The 19,946-nt window shown below is 48.2% G+C and overlaps 3 protein-coding genes across 4 annotated transcripts; all 3 read left to right on the top strand.

Moving 5' to 3' along the window:
• The first annotated feature begins 795 nt into the window (after positions 1 to 795).
• Positions 796 to 3,676, top strand: opn6a (opsin 6, group member a). The gene is made up of 6 exons (XM_085278328.1): positions 796 to 1,346; positions 1,844 to 2,049; positions 2,123 to 2,222; positions 2,307 to 2,411; positions 2,647 to 2,870; positions 2,948 to 3,676. Exons 1-6 carry the CDS (start codon positions 1,046 to 1,048, stop codon positions 3,425 to 3,427), a joined length of 1,416 nt encoding a protein of 471 aa, XP_085134454.1. The 5' UTR covers positions 796 to 1,045; the 3' UTR covers positions 3,428 to 3,676.
• A 638-nt stretch (positions 3,677 to 4,314) lies between these two features.
• Positions 4,315 to 14,128, top strand: LOC146573452 (actin-binding protein WASF3-like). The gene is made up of 11 exons (XM_085278327.1): positions 4,315 to 4,453; positions 7,883 to 8,022; positions 9,363 to 9,497; positions 9,586 to 9,739; positions 9,843 to 9,960; positions 11,946 to 11,990; positions 12,097 to 12,221; positions 12,296 to 12,565; positions 12,645 to 12,784; positions 12,874 to 13,089; positions 13,264 to 14,128. The coding sequence occupies exons 2-11, from the start codon at positions 7,890 to 7,892 to the stop codon at positions 13,425 to 13,427; spliced, it is 1,500 nt and encodes a 499-aa protein (XP_085134453.1). The 5' UTR covers positions 4,315 to 4,453; positions 7,883 to 7,889; the 3' UTR covers positions 13,428 to 14,128.
• Positions 14,129 to 15,871: 1,743 nt separating this feature from the next.
• On the top strand, positions 15,872 to 19,385 carry LOC146573451 (protein EOLA1). 2 transcript variants are annotated; one of them, XM_085278329.1, is made up of 3 exons: positions 15,872 to 16,051; positions 18,331 to 18,591; positions 18,657 to 19,385. In XM_085278329.1, the coding sequence occupies exons 2-3, from the start codon at positions 18,333 to 18,335 to the stop codon at positions 18,863 to 18,865; spliced, it is 468 nt and encodes a 155-aa protein (XP_085134455.1). In that variant the 5' UTR covers positions 15,872 to 16,051; positions 18,331 to 18,332; the 3' UTR covers positions 18,866 to 19,385. The 2 variants fall into 2 exon arrangements, with proteins under 2 accessions (XP_085134455.1, XP_085134457.1); XM_085278331.1 differs by having other exon boundaries at positions 18,300 to 18,591.
• Positions 19,386 to 19,946: the final 561 nt, after the last annotated feature.

Genomic DNA, 19,946 nt, shown 5'->3' with positions numbered 1-19,946 from the left:
AGCGAGGCCCGGCCCCCCACGGATCACTCCGCTCCACATAAGGAAATGACGGGCAGCTTCCGCAGATATCCGTCCGCTCTGACAGGTAGTCCGGCACTTCACAGCCACTGCAGCCACCCCGCGGCTCGGAATCGCCTTACCTCTCACCGGAAGTGTCGGGGTAGGGAGTCTTTATGGTCTGGTGCGGACAGGTGCGAACTTACCGAAGCTTGTGCGCAATGATACGCAGTTCTGGGCTGTACGACCGGGACACCTTTCTCCATATAAAGAACGCGTTTCCTTTTATGGCCCCGCCTCTCCTTATATGGTCATCCTTCTTCCTGCACACCTCCAGCCTGAACAGCTGCAGCACGTGGAGATAGGAGGACGACTGTGGAAGCCCAGCTGTGCCAATATGACAATAATCAATAACACAAATAAAAAAGTGAAAAGATTTCATAGATTAGATTCGAGTGTCGGGTCGCAGCGTTACACCTGCTTTTATATATGACACGAGGAACATGGAGGAATGACCTGCTCCACGGCAGGAAAAACTGAAAGAACATGCTCAGCAACCTAAACCAAACATCCCGATAACATGCAACGCCCCGTGAGAGCGCTCAGGTCCTCATGATGGTGCTCTCTATTCAGACTCAAATACATAAAATTCCAGCCCAGAGAATGAGAGAGAGCTAAACCATCTGAACTTTGACCTTTGACTGTGGGGTCAAACCGTGACCTCAGTAACATGAAATCTGAATGATGTTCTAGAGTAGTAAAATGAAAAGTTATAAAGAAAAAACACAAACATGGGAAATAATAAAAGATGAAAAAGAACAACATGAAAAAAGAAATTGAAATAAAAACCATCAGATTTCATCAGACTGTTCATGGCTCCGCCCCCGTCACCTGTGATGAAATGTCTGTTTTCATGCAGCGTCCAGATTTCTCAGTACTAAAGTGAAAGTACCTCAAAGGAGTACTTCACAGTACACTAAACGTACTGAGTTACTTTCCAGACTGAAGTCAGATCAATACATCAGCAGAGATCAGTCTGAATCCTTTAATGAGTTTATTACATCATCACTCCTTCAGCCAATCAGTGAGCTGGGGCCTGCTGGGTGCTGCTTTGGAGTCACTAGTGCTGAACCAGGATCAGCCTGTAATCTCACCTCAGATTAGCTGCAGAGTCCGGCGGTACTTGCAGAACACACGCCATTTACACGCCACACGCAACATGTCGCTCAGCGGCGCTGCAGCCGGCGGCCCCCCCTGGAGGAACCACAGCTTCATCCTGGGAGGGGGGCGAGATCCCCCCCTGACTGACCAGGGGGAGACCATCATAGGAGTCTACCTACTGCTGCTGGGTGAGCGCGCACGCACACATTCACACACACACACAATCAGACACACCTACAGACAAAAACAAACAGACACACACACAGATACACACACACACACACACACACACACACACACACACAGACTCACAGACACACACACAATCAGACACACAGACAAACACACACACAGATACACACACAGACACATGTGCTGTGTCATCGTTGTGTCCTGCATCTGTGTGATGTTATTTGGCTTCAGTCTGTCAGTGATCAGCGATCAATACTCTGATCATGCTGTGGGCACAGCAGCACTCTCAGCTGCAGCAGCTTTGATGAGCTTCTCTGGCTGTGGGTAACAGAGCAGGTGTCGCTCTCACCTGTCTGCTGGACATCAGCTGCACTTTAAGTGTTCTTAGTAGTGACCTGCTGGATTACCCTCAGCTGCTCCTGTGTAGTACTGTGTGTACACTGTGTACTTACTGTACACACTGAAGTACCTGTATGCACCTGTGTGTTTCCAGGATGGATGTCCTGGTTCGGGAACAGCATCGTCCTCTTCGTCCTCTACAGGCAGAGAGCCTCGCTGCTGCCCACCGACTACCTGACCTATAACCTCGCCGTCTCAGACGCCAGCATCTCCGTGTTCGGATACTCCAGAGGAATCATCGAGATCTTCAACGTCTTCCAGGACAGCGGCTACCTCATCTCCTCCATCTGGACCTGCCAGGTACTGACGTCCCAGCTCAGACTCAGCCTGTGGTGGGACGTGACGGGCTCACCTGTGATGTGTTCTCACGCAGGTGGACGGGTTCTTCACGCTGGTGTTCGGTCTGAGCAGCATCTACACGCTGACCGTGATCAGCATCACACGCTACATCAAAGGATGCCACCCAAGCCGAGGTCAGAGGTCCGCCCATCAGGTGTTCACCATCATAGTGTTAACATGTTATTACCATGTCACCTGAGTGAGTGTGTGTGTTTCAGCGCATCACATCACCAGGACCAGTGTGTTCGTGTGTCTGTCGCTCATCTGGATCGCAGCTGGATTCTGGTCCGGGGCGCCGCTGCTCGGCTGGGGCAGCTACACAGGCAAGAATACCCTGACCTCTGACCCCTGACCCCCTCACAGTACAGGAAGTGGCTGCAGGTCTCTCCAGGGCGGTGCGTTAGAGTGAATGAGGCTCAGATAAAGCAGGGACCATAAAACACCAGTGTCCTGCTGCCGCGTGCTGATTGGTCTGTCAGGGGTCCGCTGCGCCCTTATAGAACAGGAAGTGAGCAGTGGAAGGCCTTCCTTTAGTGACAGTGTCTGTCGTCTGTGCAGATCGCGGCTATGGGACCTGTGAGATTGACTGGGCCAAGGCAAACTACTCGAGCGTCTACAAGTCCTACATCGTCTCCATCTTTGTGTGCTGCTTCTTCATCCCCGTGCTCGTCATGCTGTTCTGCTACGTGTCCATCATCAACACGGTGAAGCGAGGCAACGCGCTGTCGGCCGAGGGAGACCTGACCGACCGCCAGCGGAAGATCGAGAGAGACGTGACCGTCGTGAGTGTTTGTCGCTGTCATCTCCTGCCCACCAGAGTGCCGTTCTTTAAGTTCGATCACTTTCTCTGTCTCTGCAGGTTTCCATAGTGATCTGCACAGCCTTTATCCTGGCCTGGTCGCCGTACGCCGTGGTGTCCATGTGGTCCGCCTGGGGTTTCCACGTGCCCAACCTCACCAGCATCTTCACCCGCCTCTTTGCCAAATCTGCCAGTTTCTACAACCCGCTCATCTACTTTGGTCTCAGCTCCAAATTCCGCAAAGACGTGGCGGTCCTGCTGCCGTGCACGCGTGACGCCAAAGACACCGTCAAGCTGAAGCGTTTCAAACCCAAGGTTGACGGTCGTCTTGCCACAGGAGGCGGGGCCAGATTCAAAGTTCATCTGAGCCGGCCTGAAAAGAAGTACTCGTTAGTGAACCATCCCCACGAGGCCCTGACCCAGGACTCGGGGGCAGTGAGTCCGCCATCCACGCCGCCACCCGTCAACAAGGAGGTGTTCTACATCGACATGCCCCGCCCCTCTGAGACCAGTTCTGGCTTTGAATGCGAGAGACTCTGATGGACGACTGAAATATCGATCCTCGTTAAGTCTGGTCTATAGAGACTCCGCCCCATCGAGTGCTCGCACCGTTCTGTTTGGTGAGCGAGGAGTGGAGGTTAGCGTTAGACACCTGTGTGTGACCACGAGGAGAGGAAGAGCCCATAAAACCCTGATGATGTTTTATATAAAGTCTCAGTTTTGATAACCACTCAGTGTGAATTTGATTGAGTCACATGTTTCAATAAAGTTTTTTAGGAGCAAACAAAAGTGTCGGTTTTTGAATGTTGGCCGTTCTCTGTCCAGGCACTGGACAGGAAGTCGTAGAGGACACGCAGGAAATGATTTGAGGCTTGAATCCTGTGGAGCGTGGGTCTCCAGCTGGAGTCGTCTCAATGGGGTGGAGTAGTGTGATGACGGGAGCAGAAAGCTGCTCTCACAGAGGCTGAGGGTCTCTGAGCTGAAGGAGGGGAGAGTTCAGCTCAGAGAGCCTCCACAGGTGGAGGACAAAGCGATCATCTACGGCTCCTCTGATGGAGACTCACAGGAGCATGAGCTCACACAGAGCAGCTGCATACCTGCTGGATGATGGTAGGCGGGTGTGGGTGGGTGTGCTTCCTGTGGAGTCAAAGAGCACTCAGAGTTCGGACACACGTCTCCCGACTGCTGGTCAGAATGAACTGACCAATTAAGGCTGTGTGGGAGGGGGCCGAGATGAGGCTGTCACATGATCAGCCTCAGTCTGACCGCTAATCACAGTCCAGGCTTCAGTGTGAGTCTGCAGCAAAAATCAAACACACACACACACAAGCTCGTTACCTCCGTGCGCAGGTGTGCACGTTCACGCGGATTTGTGGTAAACGTGTCACAGCGCGCAGTCAGCAGGCGGCGCTGCAGCTCCGTGACTGCGGACAGAAGCCGGGTCCAGCCCCGCCCCCGCCTCTCCAGCCTTCATCCCGGTCGGAGGAGGATGAGGAGTCCGCCGCGCGCTGCTCTGTGACGAGGCAGCTTCAGTGGAACGAACCGGAGTGGAACCGCCAGAGCCCGGTGAGTCTGATCGATCCGTCCTATCGGTTTGAAAGCGTTACCATGATCGATCCGCGTGGGTGAGGGTCTCTCTGACACGCACACACAAACACACTATCCACGCTACTGACGATAGGAGCCAATCAAACACCGTCTGTTTTTGAGGAAGATGATGGTGATAATATCCGACCCTGACGTCATCGGCTATTGATCAGCACACACACACACTGCATTTGGTCACGCACTCATTTCTGCAAGTGTGCGCGTAACTGCAAGTGCACCTGTGAGACATGACGTCATGAGTCTTGAGATATCTGCAGACAGCAGGGGGTTCTGTGGGTCACGTGGTTCTCCGACAGGAGTTCTGGAGTAGATCAGCTGATGATGAAATTGACATCACTCTCGCCTGAGTGGACTCCTGGGAAGTGTAGTCCAGACTCGAGGCTGGAGGAACCGCGCGCGCGCGCACACACACACACACACACACACACACACACACACACGAGGATGTTTTTATAACTCAACTGTTAAAATTAAAGCTTCAAGTTTGCATCATTAGGGGCGTGGCCTCTCTGACTGACAGATAGCTTCACCTGAACTGGACCTCTGGACTGTGTTTGTGCTGTTGGAGCAGTTAAATGACATCAGTCTGTAGTAACAGACAATCCAGGAAGGACTCTGATTGGCTGTCACTGATTAACAGGTATCTATCGTACAGCTTTAGAAACAGCAGATGGTAGTTACAGTAATCTGATTACATTCTATTCATGGCTGTGTGAAGGGATGCACGACCTCCCACTGTCTCCTAGCAACAGTAACCATGGTGCTGTCTGTGGGCAGCAGAGCATAATGTGCTGTTTCCATGGCGCTGCCTCTGAGATAGCATTCACACACACACACAGATTCCTCTGCACCACTGAGGACCGGCAGCCAATCAATCACTGTCGGTTACTGAGGATGATGATGAGGGTGATGAAGGTGTAATCTGAGCAGTTTCCCGGTGAGAACTCAGCACAGCTGGGGGTCAGAGGTCAGGCAGTGATGTCATGGTGCATGACTGTAATCACCTGTTGTTGTACATGAGAGGAGCTGCTGTACTAGCTGGGCTCACACTCTGCGATTTTTGGCCCATTTTGAGACGATTTTTGAGTCGTGCGACCGTTTTGGTGATCGGCCCGATTTTGGCCTTCATCGTGCGTCATGTAGTATACGTGGGTTAACGAGATGCGATTAACACCTCACGACCAGCTCCCAATCATCACCTCACGACCGTCGTGAGGGTGTCACCGCAGCTTCTCGCACTGCGCACGCGCAAACACATAAACGTCGGTGAAAAAGACGGGCAAGGACAGAGAGACTCAAGAGGAGCTTCTATCCCCAAGCCATCCGTGCCCTAAACACACACACCCGCCCTCTCACATCATCTATAATTGACTGAGACAGGACTCTTCCAGACCCTAAACCAAGGCACAATGTACATTTCAATTCCTTTCATTTTAAATATGTTTATATTGTCTATCCTGTAAAATAGTCAGATGTCTATTCATATTAATGTACAGAATTCACCTGCTTGCTGCTACTACTGCACATTCACCCAGTGTATATACTATATGTATGTATATATATATATGTGTGTATATAATGTTTTTCCTCTACACCCCCCCCCCCCCCCCCAATTTTTTTGCACATGTCGAGGAGCGTGTCAGGCTACATTTAACTGTGTGTTATACTTGTATAACTATGCATGTGACAAATAAAGAACCTTGAACCTTGAGAAGCACAGCAGTGCAGCGTGTGATCTGGACACAAGCGATGGAGGCACTTGTAGAACTTTCGCTCATCCGAGCCTTTTCCATGTGGCCTCACAAAATCATCACGACCACAACAACCGTGAAAATGGTTGGATTTACGTTGCTGCTCAATCACAGATTACCTTCATGTTATGGAGGCACAGTGTGAGCACTCAGGTCGCATCAGAGCGTCGGGCCGTATAGTGTGAGACCTGCATCGTGACCTATGAACTTCTAACCCCTGCGAGTCAATCGTACAGTTTGAGCAGGAGCTGAATAACGCTACTGAAAAAATCGCAGTGGTTGCCCAGCTTTAGTAGGAACTCACTGATTTGATCTGATCTCATAGTTTTGATCAGTATTTATCAGCAGAGTCTGAAGTTGATTGAATTCATTTTATTTATAGAGCATTAAATCCTAACAATAGTCACCTCAAGCTGCTTCATACTGTAAAGACTCATAGTAAAACTCCACAATCATACGGCGCCCTGTGTTTGTTACCTTATGTGTACCTTATATGTGTTTTGTGTTGTTTTGGTTGGAAGCATCAAACAGTTTTTGAGGCTGCGCTGTTGTGATTTATCTTAAATGATGTTGGATCCTAAGAGGAACTGTTAAAGTCAAGTCAAGTGGCTCTTATTGTCATTCCAACCATGTGCAGTGGTACAGTGCAGAGTGGAACGAGACAGTGTTCCTCCGACACCCTGGTGTTACATATGACATATAACTGATGAACACAGGACTTAAAGTGCAACAAAACGAGACAAGACAGATACAAGACAAGAAATGTGCAAAATACTGATCGTTGTGCAAAAAGTAACTTGGTGTCTATAGATGTGTGTGAGATACTGCAGATAAGTGCTTGGTAGTAACATGTGCGAAGGTGTGTGTGTCATTCCAGTCACTGAGTGTTCAGGAGTCTGACGACCTGGGGGAAGAAACTGTGTCAACATGTAAACATGCGGCCAGTTTTGGTGAGAGAAGGAAGACAGGATAAAGACATGCTGTGGAAGAGAGACAGAGATTAATAACAGATATGATTCAATGCAGAGAGGTGTGTTAACACATAGTGAGTGAAGAAGAAACACCCAGTGCATCATGGGAATCCCCGGCAGCCTACGTCTATTGCAGCATAACTAAGGGAGGATTCAGGGTCACCTGGTCCAGCCCTAACTATATGCTTTAGCAAAAAGGAAAGTTTGAAGCCTAATCTTGAAAGTAGAGATAGTGTCTGTCTCCTGAATCCAAACTGGAAGCTGGTTCCACAGAAGAGGGGCCTGAAAACTGAAGGCTCTGCCTCCCATTCTACTTTTAAATACTCTAGGAACAACAAGTAGGCCTGCAGAGCGAGAGCGAAGTGCTCTAATAGGGTGATATGGTACTACAAGGTCATTAAGATAAGATGGGGCCTGATTATTTAATCCAGTGAAGGGAAGCCAAAGCAGGAGAAATCTGCTCTCTCTTTCTAGTCCCTGTCAGGACTCTTGCTGCAGCATTTTGGATTAGCTGAAGGCTTTTCAGGGAGTTTTTAGGACTTCCTGATAATAATGAATTACAGTCGTCCAGCCTGGAAGTAATAAATGCATGAACTAGTTTTTCAAAGGAGCGTCAGCGTTTAAATGAGAGAGAAACAGGAAGTGATCCGTCTCTCTGTCTCCAGGTGAGCCATGCCGCTGGTGAAGCGAATCATCGAGCCTCGGTACCTGTGCCGCGGCTCTCTGCCTGATGGGGTCGCCAGTGAGCTGGAGTGCGTCACCAACAGCACGCTGGCTGCGGTCATCAAACAGCTGGGAGGACTCAGTAAGTTTCGGTTATCGTTGTAACTCTGGTTCTCGATGAGGGGACGAGCTGAAGGTTTCCGATGCTTCAGCTAACCTCCATGCACTCTGCATTTACAGTTTAATAAAGTTTATTCAATGCAAATCATGTGATGAGATCATTCCTACAGTGAGACACCATCGATGCTCAAACCTTTTCTGTTCATTTTGCTTCTGTTAGTAACCTAAGCCACAGCTAACCAATCAGCTTAGTGCAGCCAGGTAAAAACAGAGAACCCAGTATCACAGACTGTAAATAAAGATGGCAGTAGATCTCTGAGACCCAGTAGGAGAGGACTCCTCTGGTCTCAGTCTGACTGAATAAAACAGGAAGTTTATTTTTGTGGTCATACTGAAGCAGGAATCGCTCTCATCACATGCTAAAAATACGTGGAGTGAAGCTCCGCCTACAGCCCAGGTGTGGGAGTCCAAACACACACAAACACCTCCTCTCAAAACCTTGACTGTCAGTTGTGTGTGAGCGTTACCTGTGTGCAGGTGTACACATTCATCCTGTCACTGACAGAAGCTCGTGGTGAATGTTTGTGTTCCCAGAAAACTGAGCTCAACTTCATAAAATCAGATTAAAATCAAAGCCGTAATCATTATGAGTGGCTCTGCTTAACGGGAGCATGGGTGCAGGAACAGCTCCTGGTCGCTCGTTAGAATTGACCTTTAGACCAACACAGAGAGACTGAGGAGGAGCTTCTTCCCGCAGGCGATACGGTCTCTCAATCACACCACCACACAGTACTGACCCACACATATGGTTCTTACACACACACTGGATTTTCTGGACTTTGGTTTTGCACAACACTGGTCACTATATTCTTCATTTCCGGTTAATACTTGTACAGCTGCTGTTATTGTGTATATATTTATTTATATTTCTTCATACATTCTTATATAGTTCTATATTGTGTATTTTGTTGTACAGTTATTTTATTTTCAACTTTAATTTATATATTTTATCTTATTCTTTTCCAGTTAAATTTACCCTTCATTCTAATTTGTGTTGTACAGTTATTTCATTTTTAACCTTAATTTATATTTTATTCCTTCCTAGTTAAATTTACCCTTTTTAATTTTTCATATTTATTTCCTATCTTATTCATAGCCTTTTCCTTTTTTGTTTTCTTTAGGTCACGAGCAGTTGTCCAAGCATTTCACTACATATCGTACTGTGTATGACTGTGTACGTGACAAATAAAATTTGAATTTGAATTTGAATTAGGGTCGTTTTCTGTGGATAGAAGTCTGTGTGAGCTCACTCGGTCCACGGCGTAGTAATAACATGTCTTACTTCCTGATGATGGCATGCAGGTCGCCATGCGGAGGACATTTTTGGCGAGCTGTTCACAGAGGCTAACAGCTTCTACCTGAGAATGAACAGCCTGCAGGAGAGAGTGGACCTGCTGGCTGTGAAGGTCACTCAGCTGGATTCCACCGTGGAGGAAGGTTGGTGAGAATCACTGCCCTCAGATCATGTGACCATCCAGCGCCTCCACCTGTTTATAGATTCTGTATCTCTTTCGTGTGCTTCCAGTCTCGCTGCAGGACATCAATATGCGGAAAGCTTTTAGAAGCAGTACCATTCAGGACCAGCAGGTGGTGTCACGGAGCTCCATCCCTAATCCAGCGCTGGAGATGTACCAACGCTGTGACAAGCCACCACCCCTCAACATCCTGACAGCCTACAGGTTAGTTTAAACTCCGCCCACAATGTCCTGCAGGTTGTAGGCGGAAGAGTTTAAATTACTTGCAGGTAATTTAAACTCAGAGTTTTTGTTGTTGTGTCTGCAGGGACGACAAGAAGGCTGGTCTGAAGTTCTACACCGACCCATCGTACTTCTTCAACCTGTGGAAGGAAAAGATGCTGCAGGCCACCGAGAACAAACGCAAGGAGAAGAGACGGCAGAAGGTTCATCCATCCATCTATCCACGCATCCAACCACGATCATCCATCTATCCACGCATCCAACCACGATCATCCATCTATCCACGCATCCAACCATGATCATCCATCTATCCACGCATCTAACCACGATCATCCATCTATCCACGCATCCAACCATGATCATCCATCTATCCACGCATCCAACCATGATCATCCATCTATCCACGCATCTAACCACGATCATCCATCTATCCACGCATCTAACCACGATCATCCATCTATCCACGCATCCAACCATGATCATCCATCTATCCACGCATCCAACCACGATCATCCATCCATCTATCCACGCATCCAACCACGATCATCCATCTATCCACGCATCCAACCATGATCATCCATCCATCTATCCACGCATCCAACCACGATCATCCATCTATCCACGCATCCAACCACGATCATCCATCTATCCACGCATCCAACCACGATCATCCATCCATCTATCCACGCATCCAACCACGATCATCCATCCATCTATCCATGCATCCAACCACGATCATCCATCCATCTATCCACGCATCCAACCACGATCATCAATCCATCTATCCACGCATCCAACCACGATCATCCATCCATCTATCCACGCATCCAACCATGATCATCCATCTATCCACGCATCCAACCACGATCATCCATCTATCCACGCATACAACCACGATCATCCATCCATCTATCCACGCATCCAACCACGATCATCCATCTATCCACGCATCCAACCACGATCATCCATCTATCCACGCATACAACCACGATCATCCATCCATCTATCCACGCATACAACCACGATCATCCATCCATCTATCCACGCATCCAACCACGATCATCCATCTATCCACGCATACAACCACGATCATCCATCTATCCACGCATCCAACCACGATCATCCATCCATCTATCCACGCATCCAACCACGATCATCCATCTATCCACGCATCCAACCACGATCATCCATCTATCCACGCATCCAACCATGATCATCCATCTATCCACGCATCCAACCACGATCATCCATCTATCCACGCATCCAACCATGATCATCCATCTATCCACGCATCCAACCACGATCATCCATCCATCTATCCACGCATCCAACCACGATCATCCATCTATCCACGCATCCAACCACGATCATCCATCCATCTATCCACGCATCCAACCACGATCATCCATCTATCCACGCATCCAACCACGATCATCCACATCTATCCACGCATCCAACCACGATCATCCATCTATCCACGCATCCAACCACGATCATCCATCTATCCACGCATCCAACCACGATCATCCATCCATCTATCCACGCATCCAACCACGATCATCCATCCATCTATCCACGCGCCCAACCACGATCATCCATCCATCTATCCACGCGCCCAACCACGATCATCCATCCATCTAGCCACGCGCCCAACCACGATCATCCATCTATCCACGCATCCAACCACGATCATCCATCCATCCACGCATCCAACCACGATCATCCATCCATCTAGCCACGCACCCAACCACGATCATCCATCCATCTATCCACGCGCCCAACCACGATCATCCATCCATCTAGCCACGCACCCAACCACGATCATCCATCTATCCACGCATCCAACCACGATAATCCATCTATCCACGCATCCAACCACGATCATCCATCCATCTATCCATGCATCCAACCACAATCATCCATCCATCTATCCATGCATCCAACCACGATCTTCCATCCATCTATCCACGCATCCAACCACGACATCCATCTATCCACGCATCCAACCACGATCTTCCATCCATCTATCCACGCATCCAACCACGATCATCCATCTATCCACGCATCCAACCACGATCATCCATGCATCCAACCATGATCATCCATCCATCATCCATGCATCCAACCACGATCATCCATCCATGTATGTGAAAATAAGGTGCTGCTTTAACAGGTCATTTATTTCTAGGAGCAGAGACATGTGGAGGAGTCCTCAGGGCGGGAGGTGAAGAAGGTGAAGTAATTTGTGTTTGGTTAAAACTTGTTAAGTCGCATGTTTTGATAAGTTTGTGAACTTTCATTAAATCTCATTACTTGTCATTACTGTTTCTCTTGGGAAGGTCCGGAAAGCGCGAAACCGGCGGCAGGAGTGGAACCTGATGGCTTATGACAAGGAGCTCCGCCCAGATGCTCGAGTCACGCCATCACCTCACCATACATCTGACGGCTCAGTGTCACCCGACAGGTAAACACCTGCATGTTCACACCTACTTCCCAGTCCAATAAGCTGACATCAGAACTTTAACTCCTCCCCCAAAGGTCAGGGATGTCAGATGACCTCTCCTTCCCGGCCAGTCCTCACCACGATGGGCATGATAGAAAAGATCATGCTGACATGGCGACCAGTGGGTCTGGGCAAACTCAGTCATTGGACCGTGCCCTCAGACCCACCTCCGCAGTATCCGCGGCAACCGCTCGCCAGCACTCTCTGGGCCGCAACCAGCCGCATCAGCATCAGCATCGCCCACAGCTGCTCACTGGTCCAGCCAATCAGAACGGAGCACGTTCCAACATGGCAAAGGAAGCCAAGTAAACACACACTTCAAATTATAATCACTATCATTATGCACATATACATGTTTGACCTTTAACCTCCATCCCTCCTCAGTGATCATCAAATCCCTCCGGCCCCTCCGCCGCCTCCACCTCTCATGCCATCAGCAGGACAGGTGGTGTTTCCAAACAGCTCCATCCACATTGCTGCTATGGCAACACCATTGCACCCTGCAGCTGTGCCTGGTAACCAAGGTAACAAGCACCCAGCTATTTTTTGGTTTCTGATGGCGCTTTTGCATGTCCACGTGAAATCAGGAGCTCCTGCTCTTTTCTATCCACAGGTGGCACTGCTGCCCAGCCCCACCCCTATAGCCCCTCCCCTCCACCACTACCCCCAGCTAACTACATCCCCTCCCCCTCCCGTCCTAGCAGCCAAGCTCCCTCCTCTGCTGCTGCGCCCCCGGTGCCCCCGGCGGCGGATGGCAGGAAGCTAGCCGCAGGACTGAACGTGCCAATGAATGACGCCCGCAGTGACCTCCTCGCCGCTATCCGCAGAGGTCAGTCAGGACGCAGACAGTTCACAGATTATAGAGGTGGTCACTGGGTGATGCTCGTCTGGTGTGGGCGGGTGTGGCCAGGGTGACCTGGTGGGTGTGGTCCGACAGATGTGTGTGTGATCTGGTGTGGATTGGTGTGGTCCTGCGTGTTGATGCAATGTCTCGTGTCTGCAGGGATCCAGCTGAGGAAGGTTCAGGAGCAGCGCGAGCAGGAAGAGGCCAAGAAACGAGAGCCGACAGGAAACGACGTTGCCACCATCTTGTCACGACGTATTGCCGTGGAATACAGCGAATCAGAAGAGGAGTCTGAGCCTGAGGACCAGGAGTGGTCCGACTAAGGAGGAGGAAGAGTGCGCCAGACAGGAAGTGACTCGTCAGAGAGCCAAAACTTCTTTCTTGTTTTCCTGTTTGATGTTAATGAGTCAGCGTGGCATCCAATGGTGTTTTATGAACCTGCTGATGGTGACACGCAGAAACTTTATTGACAGCAGCAGGTTTAACAGACGTTACTCAGAAAATGAACCCTTGGCACAGCGCCCCCCTCAGGACGCCGACCGTCTGTGTTCGTGATGAAACAAAAGTTGACCTGGATTTATGTATCACTTTGCTGCTTGGACATCAAATGTCATCATTTTCAATTTATCAGAACTTTTAAAAATACATTTTCAGTTTTTAATATTTTTGTTTATTTGTTTTTACATTTTATTTTGTTTATATTTTATTCTTCATATTCTTTATATTTGTTGCTTTAGTTTTTATATTTCTTTTATTTCTTCTGTTATGATGCATCTTGTTCTACAGTGTGAGATGCAATGTGATGACATCATAGTAACTACTGACATCATGCATAATCATCCCTGCTGCTGTGGAGAGGGGGCGTGTCCTCCCTGTCCTGTACCATGTGTAATTGGCTGTTCGTGCAGTGCTGTTTCTGTGACCTGCATGTGGGTGAAAAAAACTGAAAATAGAACAAAAGTTATAGATAAAATCAAGAGTTGATTTTTGTGATTTATTTCAATCATTAAATATTTAAAGTCTCTTTTTAAAACTTGTTTTATTAGTTTTAATCTTTTAACTTTATGCATCAAGGAAAAATTACATTATATTCAACGGTCTTTGACTTGAAGAAATGTGTTTAACATTTAAACCTATTTCCTGCATATAAAATAACAATATTTGTGTTTACGTTCACTCCTTCAAATAGATGCAAGTAAAATACAGCAGGAACGTGTTACCTCACCATACATCTGTCTCCTTTCCTCACCTCCTGCTGAGGACTAGGGAAAAGAGAAGTGGAACGACCTCACACTCTCTCTCCTTGACGGTGTGAGGATGTCCGCCGTGTTGAAACTACAAACGTGCATCGTCCTCTGTCTCAGCGTGTTCTATTGTTTGGTGGAGGTCATATGAACGAGAACAGCCTGTGTAAATATCCTTCACCACAGAGGCGGGAATTTTAAAGCCGGAGGAACATTTGGGTCCGATTTACTGCCTCACAGAGAAAAACAGAGTCTGTGCTGACAGCTGTGAACAGCAGCACTTTGGGCCTTATGCACGTGTTTGCTTCACTCCCAGGAGAGAATTTTAAACGTCGCTTCAAACTCTGTCACACACAGGTTACTGCAAACTGCACGAAATCTGCCAGTGCGTCACATTGTCTCAATATTGCCCTGTGCTATTCAAACTAAGGGCTGCACACATTCATGCATGTGCCACAGTAACCATAGTAACAGAGTTCAGTTTGTAATGATGCAGCTCTCCTCGGGATAAATCGGAGCTCCACCCAAGTCCTAATCCTGAGACCTTTGCACGGTGCTCAGAAGTATTTCTTCTATCAGACTGATTCTCCTGAACATGAGCTCACACTGCATTATTTTGGTTAGTAGGCTCTTCTGTGTTTTTGAGTCACATATTCTCTCTGCTGATTCTTACTGAAGCCAACTGGCTGCATTTCTGTATATAAATTACAATACAACTATAAAATGAAATCCATATCATGTTCTTATATCTTCCTGCTGTGGAGGTCGTTCCCTGTAAAATTCCTCCATCATCACTGATCCCAGCTGACCTGAAGTAAACAGACTGTAACACAACAAAAGTCATTACTAATGAACGCTCTTCATGCAGGAACCACTCAACAGGAAGTAGTTTGTATTCCAGCAGTGTGACGTTCAGGGTTCAGCTGCTGATAAAAACTAGAAATACATCAGCACCTTATGGCTGAAATGGAAAATGGAACGTTATGATGAACGTTTACATGATCTGCTCTGCTTTGGTTATGTTTTTCATGAATGGTCGGATGGGATGGCGTTTTCTCCTCTCCTTTCATCAAGGATGCTTTGGTGTATCCTACTCTAAAGGGAGCACTAAAGCTCCTTTCCATGGAGTTTGGAGAGGTGGAACAGCTCCGATCATGGTCACGTATCTCAGTGAGGAACACGCCCACAGTTTCTGCTGAAGTCATCGTTACAGCGAGCGACGCTGGTTTCAGCCTGATGATGACATCAGGTGTGTTGTTGTTTAAAACGGGTGCAGTGTACACCTTTTCACACTTTTAATTCTGTTCACCTGGACGCCGAGTTTTCAGTGGTGGATCTGCTCCGTCATTTCAGCCTTACCTGGATCATCGAGCATGCATCGAGACAGAGGAATGTTTTTGTACTGTTAAATAAAGTTTTGATACAAAGCTTTGATAATGAGGAAGAGTCAAATTTACATTCATCCATTTATATACTCGTCTCAGTTCTTCCTGTGGGGGCAGGAGAGTCCAGTACTGCAGTTATTTCCCACAGGGAAGAAGAGCAGCCGCCAGAGCGGAAGTGAGAAAAATCAGCGGGAGCGGAGCGGCATTTCTGTTTGAGTACCGCCGGGTTAAAGGTCACGCCGTCACCGACAAACACACACACAGCCGGGAAGAAGCTCCGAGAGCCAACTCTCTGCTAACCAGCGGCTTCCTGCTCGAGTGAGTCTCTGCTCCTGTACGGAGAGACCTTTGTGGTGAAGGCGGAACAAGCGGCTCAGCTCCGGTTACAGTCCGGTACCGCCTCACGTTGCACTGCAGCCCCTTTTCCATTTGTAGCTGCTCGGCTTTCAGGGTTTTACATTCGGTCACAGTTCCTGGTAGTGATGGGCAGATGAAGCTTCATGAAGCACTGAAGCTTTTCATCCAGTTGGTTCATCCCAGTGCAAGGCGTCTTGAAGCTTCATTTGCTCTAGTAGGACACCTACTGGACGTAAAAATATTAGTTGGCAAGAATTTGAAGAGTGTGGCCTTTTGCACACAGCCTGTAAATGTCAACAACAAAAGGAGTGTGTAAAACATGTATATTGTAGTGATGCAGTGTACTGTGTATATTTATACTGGCAGTATGGAAAATGATCGTTTGGAAATGCTTAAAATGGAAACGATCATTTACTGTGAGGTGAGGTGTGGTTGGGGTGTGGACAGTAGTTGTGCTTTTGTAACGTTGAGGTATGGACAGCTACACACTGAGGCCTCAGTCCTGCCTGTTCACATTTTATTCTGTAAAAACTAAATTTTCACTGCTCTTGTGACCTTTCTAGTGGGGAGAGCATAGCTAGGATTTAATGATTTAACAAATCTTTTAAATCCTTTCTCCTCCACAATGCTAAATGGCTGAGAGTCCTCAATCAATAAAAACAAAGCACAAATATAAATATCACACACGTAACTTATTACAGTTGTATAATATTGTTATATCATTTAGTAACATTACTGCATGCTATATTATCATTGCATTTGATGGCTCACCTGGTCTTGCTCCACAATCGCTGTTCCCCTTATTCTCATGCAAAGCTCTGTAGTGCCTAAGCATGGATGAGGTGTTGTTGTTATATCCCAGCTCCCTGGCACAGAGCAAACACTTCACCTTGTACAAAAGTCAAGACAGCTTAACATAAATTGTATTGCACCATCAGTATTATGAAAATACATCTTCTGTAGAAATTTGTAGGCAGCACGGTGGTTAGCACTGTTGCCGCACAGCAAGAAGGTCCTGAGTTCAATTCCAACATCAGGCCGGGGTCTTTCTGTGTGGAGTTTGCATGTTCTCCCCGTGTTTGCGTGGGTTCTCTCCGGGTACTCCGGCTTCCTCCCACCGTCCAAAGACATGCAGCTTGTGGGGATAGGTTAATTGGATAATCCAAATTGCCACTAGGTGTGAATGGTTGTCTGTCCCTGTGTGTTAGCCCTGCGACAGACTGGCGACCTGTCCAGTGTACCCTGCCTTTCCCCCCATGACAGCTGGGATAGGCTCTAGCGCCCCCCACGACCCTGAAAAGGATAAGCGGAAGCAGATGGATGGATGGATCTTCTGTAGAAATTTACATACCTTGTTGGGAGGGACATCCTCCTCTTCTTAGCTGGCTCCATTCTCTCCTGACTTTCATAAACCTCCAAACTCTCACTAACCGCAACTCTCCATCAAACACCCACATTTTGAATGGGGTCTGAGGGGTTTATATCGCTGTCATAGCTCGCGGCAAAGTTCGAACCACTTCCTGAACCAGTCACGTGGTACAGCTGGGCAGCGAGGCTTCGGACGTCATCATTTTCAGCTCCTCCCATCAATGAAGCAAGCCTCGATACGCGTATCGGGGAAACGCCCCCTCCATTACGCGACACAAGATTTGAAGCCTCGATACAGAACGTCACATCACTAGTTCCTGGTACTGTTTTAGTACCTGCTCGGACGGGTTCCAAGCGATCCGAGCAGGTATTAAACTATTACATCATCGGACAGCATGCCACTGATTGGCTGGTCAGTGGTGTCACTCGATGGGTCATGAGAACATCTACTTCACAAAAAAACGAGAGAAATGTGTTCTGGGAATCCATCCAACCTCACAAACCATCCTACCTGTTGTTTCTGCGCATGTGCACAACACAAAATTAAGTGGCAACCCGTCCTATCTACTTAAATTTATGCTGGAATTATTGTGTGACCGCAGGAATGTACGCTAGGACGGTTTGCTCCAAGAAACAACGCCGTGCTCCCGGAATCTGACAAACAGCCCCCGCATTCGTGTCACATTTTAATTAAGCTTACACGTTGCTATAACAACGAGCACCCATATTAGATGGTACTGATTATAGTGGAAACCCAGTGGAGTCGAGTTGTGGCGAGTCGAGCAGGCACTAATGCAAAAGGGGCTAAAAAAAACTGAAAATGTTTCATACGTCTGAAAAGTGCCTCCTGTTTGGGTGCGCTTGTTTTGCAGACATGGCGGTGCAGGTGCCGTGCCTGTCGTTCCGGCAGCCGTATGCCGGCCTGGTTCTGGACGGGGTAAAGACGGTGGAAAGCCGCTGGAGGCCGCTGCTCGCTCCACTGGAGAACCAGACGCTGGCGGTCCACGTGGCTCAGCGTAACTGGGAGGGGTCGGACTGGAGGGCGGTGCTAAGCGGCCTGCTGGGGATGGACAGCGCTCAGATTGAGGCACTTCTGGAGTCCGGGGAGCGGTTTGGCCGCGGCGTGGTGGCAGGTTAGAATCCCTATTTACTCTGCCACATTTACACATCCCTGAACGAACCCTGTGGTCTCTTTTAGGATTGGTGGATGTGGGCCGGACCTGGCTTTGCCCCGCCTCCCTCCAGGGGAAGGACCTACAGTGCCTGGAGCAGTCGGCCGTGCTGATTGGTCTGCAGGAGAAGCACCTGACTAACCTGTCCAACCCTCGCTGGCTGAAGGCCCCACTGAGAGCTCCGGGAGGTCGCGACCTCTGGACCATAGAGATCCCAGCAAAACTGTTACCGTGACAACACATACGTAACCTACCCGAGCACCGAGGCCGGAGCGACTTCTCTGTCATAGTACATTGGTTTTTACAGCGGTGGCGCTGACCTCAGATCAGGTCACTGTGATGTCATCAGCACACCTGATTTTTGTGGTCGAGCAAGGTCTTCCATCTCTGAGGGTGGGGTGGGGGTCAGACCAATGATCTGAGCTCCTGGGGCCGTCGTCCCGGAGCACCAGAGGCTTCACAGCAGCTCGATAAAAGTCCAACCTGTCCAGTTCTTTGTTTCTTTGAAATGATGGAACCCGTCTAATCCCAGATTTTTCACTGCAAAATAAGTGAATGCATTTCACTCCTTAGACTTGTCCTACTCACTGTATGTTTAATTTTGTTGATGTGTGGGGGTTAAAACGGCAACTGTTGCCGGTGGGTTAATAAGGACACGTTCCAAACGTCCAGTGTTTGTGTAAGTAACCTACCTGTGGTGCTGTTATCAGGCGGCTGTATGTTACACTGAAATTAAAAGGTAATATTTTGCTATGCTTGCTGTTCTGCTCATTGTTCTCTCGCTGTTTTAGAAAACAGTCTGTGCAGAATTGTTGTAATTCAGTCACACTGGAGGGTTTTAGAGCATGAAGCCATCAGGACTTTGACTAAACCAGGATGGTAAACTGCAGAATTCATGGTTCCATCAACAAAACAAATGGATAAACACACAAACAGACCTCTAATCCAGGTAACTGCATGTTACCATGGTACCTTATCAGCAGGTATGAAACCAGCACCCGTTAACCAATCAGATCTATAAAAACCACAGTGATCAATACACATACAGTATAATTTAAACATGTATCAGGCTGAGTCAACACACCATCTGCAGATTTTCATACAACCTGTGGCGCTTTTCTCTCTGAAACAAGCGGCGGTGGATGGAGCAGCTACATCCACGTGAGCTCATCCCGAATGATAATGTCACCATAAGCAAATCCAGATAAAGAGTTCCTGGGCTGAGGGACGTCCCTCAATCACCGCGTTTCTGTTCTTGGCTGTGACGCCACTTCCTGTGTCAATAAAGGTTTAAAAAAATGACGACAGGCGACTCA

This window comes from Mchenga conophoros, linkage group LG6 (genome assembly GCF_057382185.1).
Source record: "Mchenga conophoros isolate Kocher_MC1m ecotype Shallow Benthic linkage group LG6, M_conophoros_male_GT1.1, whole genome shotgun sequence".
Lineage (NCBI taxonomy): Eukaryota > Metazoa > Chordata > Actinopteri > Cichliformes > Cichlidae > Mchenga > Mchenga conophoros.
Note: the sequence above shows the minus strand (reverse complement) of the source record. Positions and strands in the feature narration are given on the sequence as shown.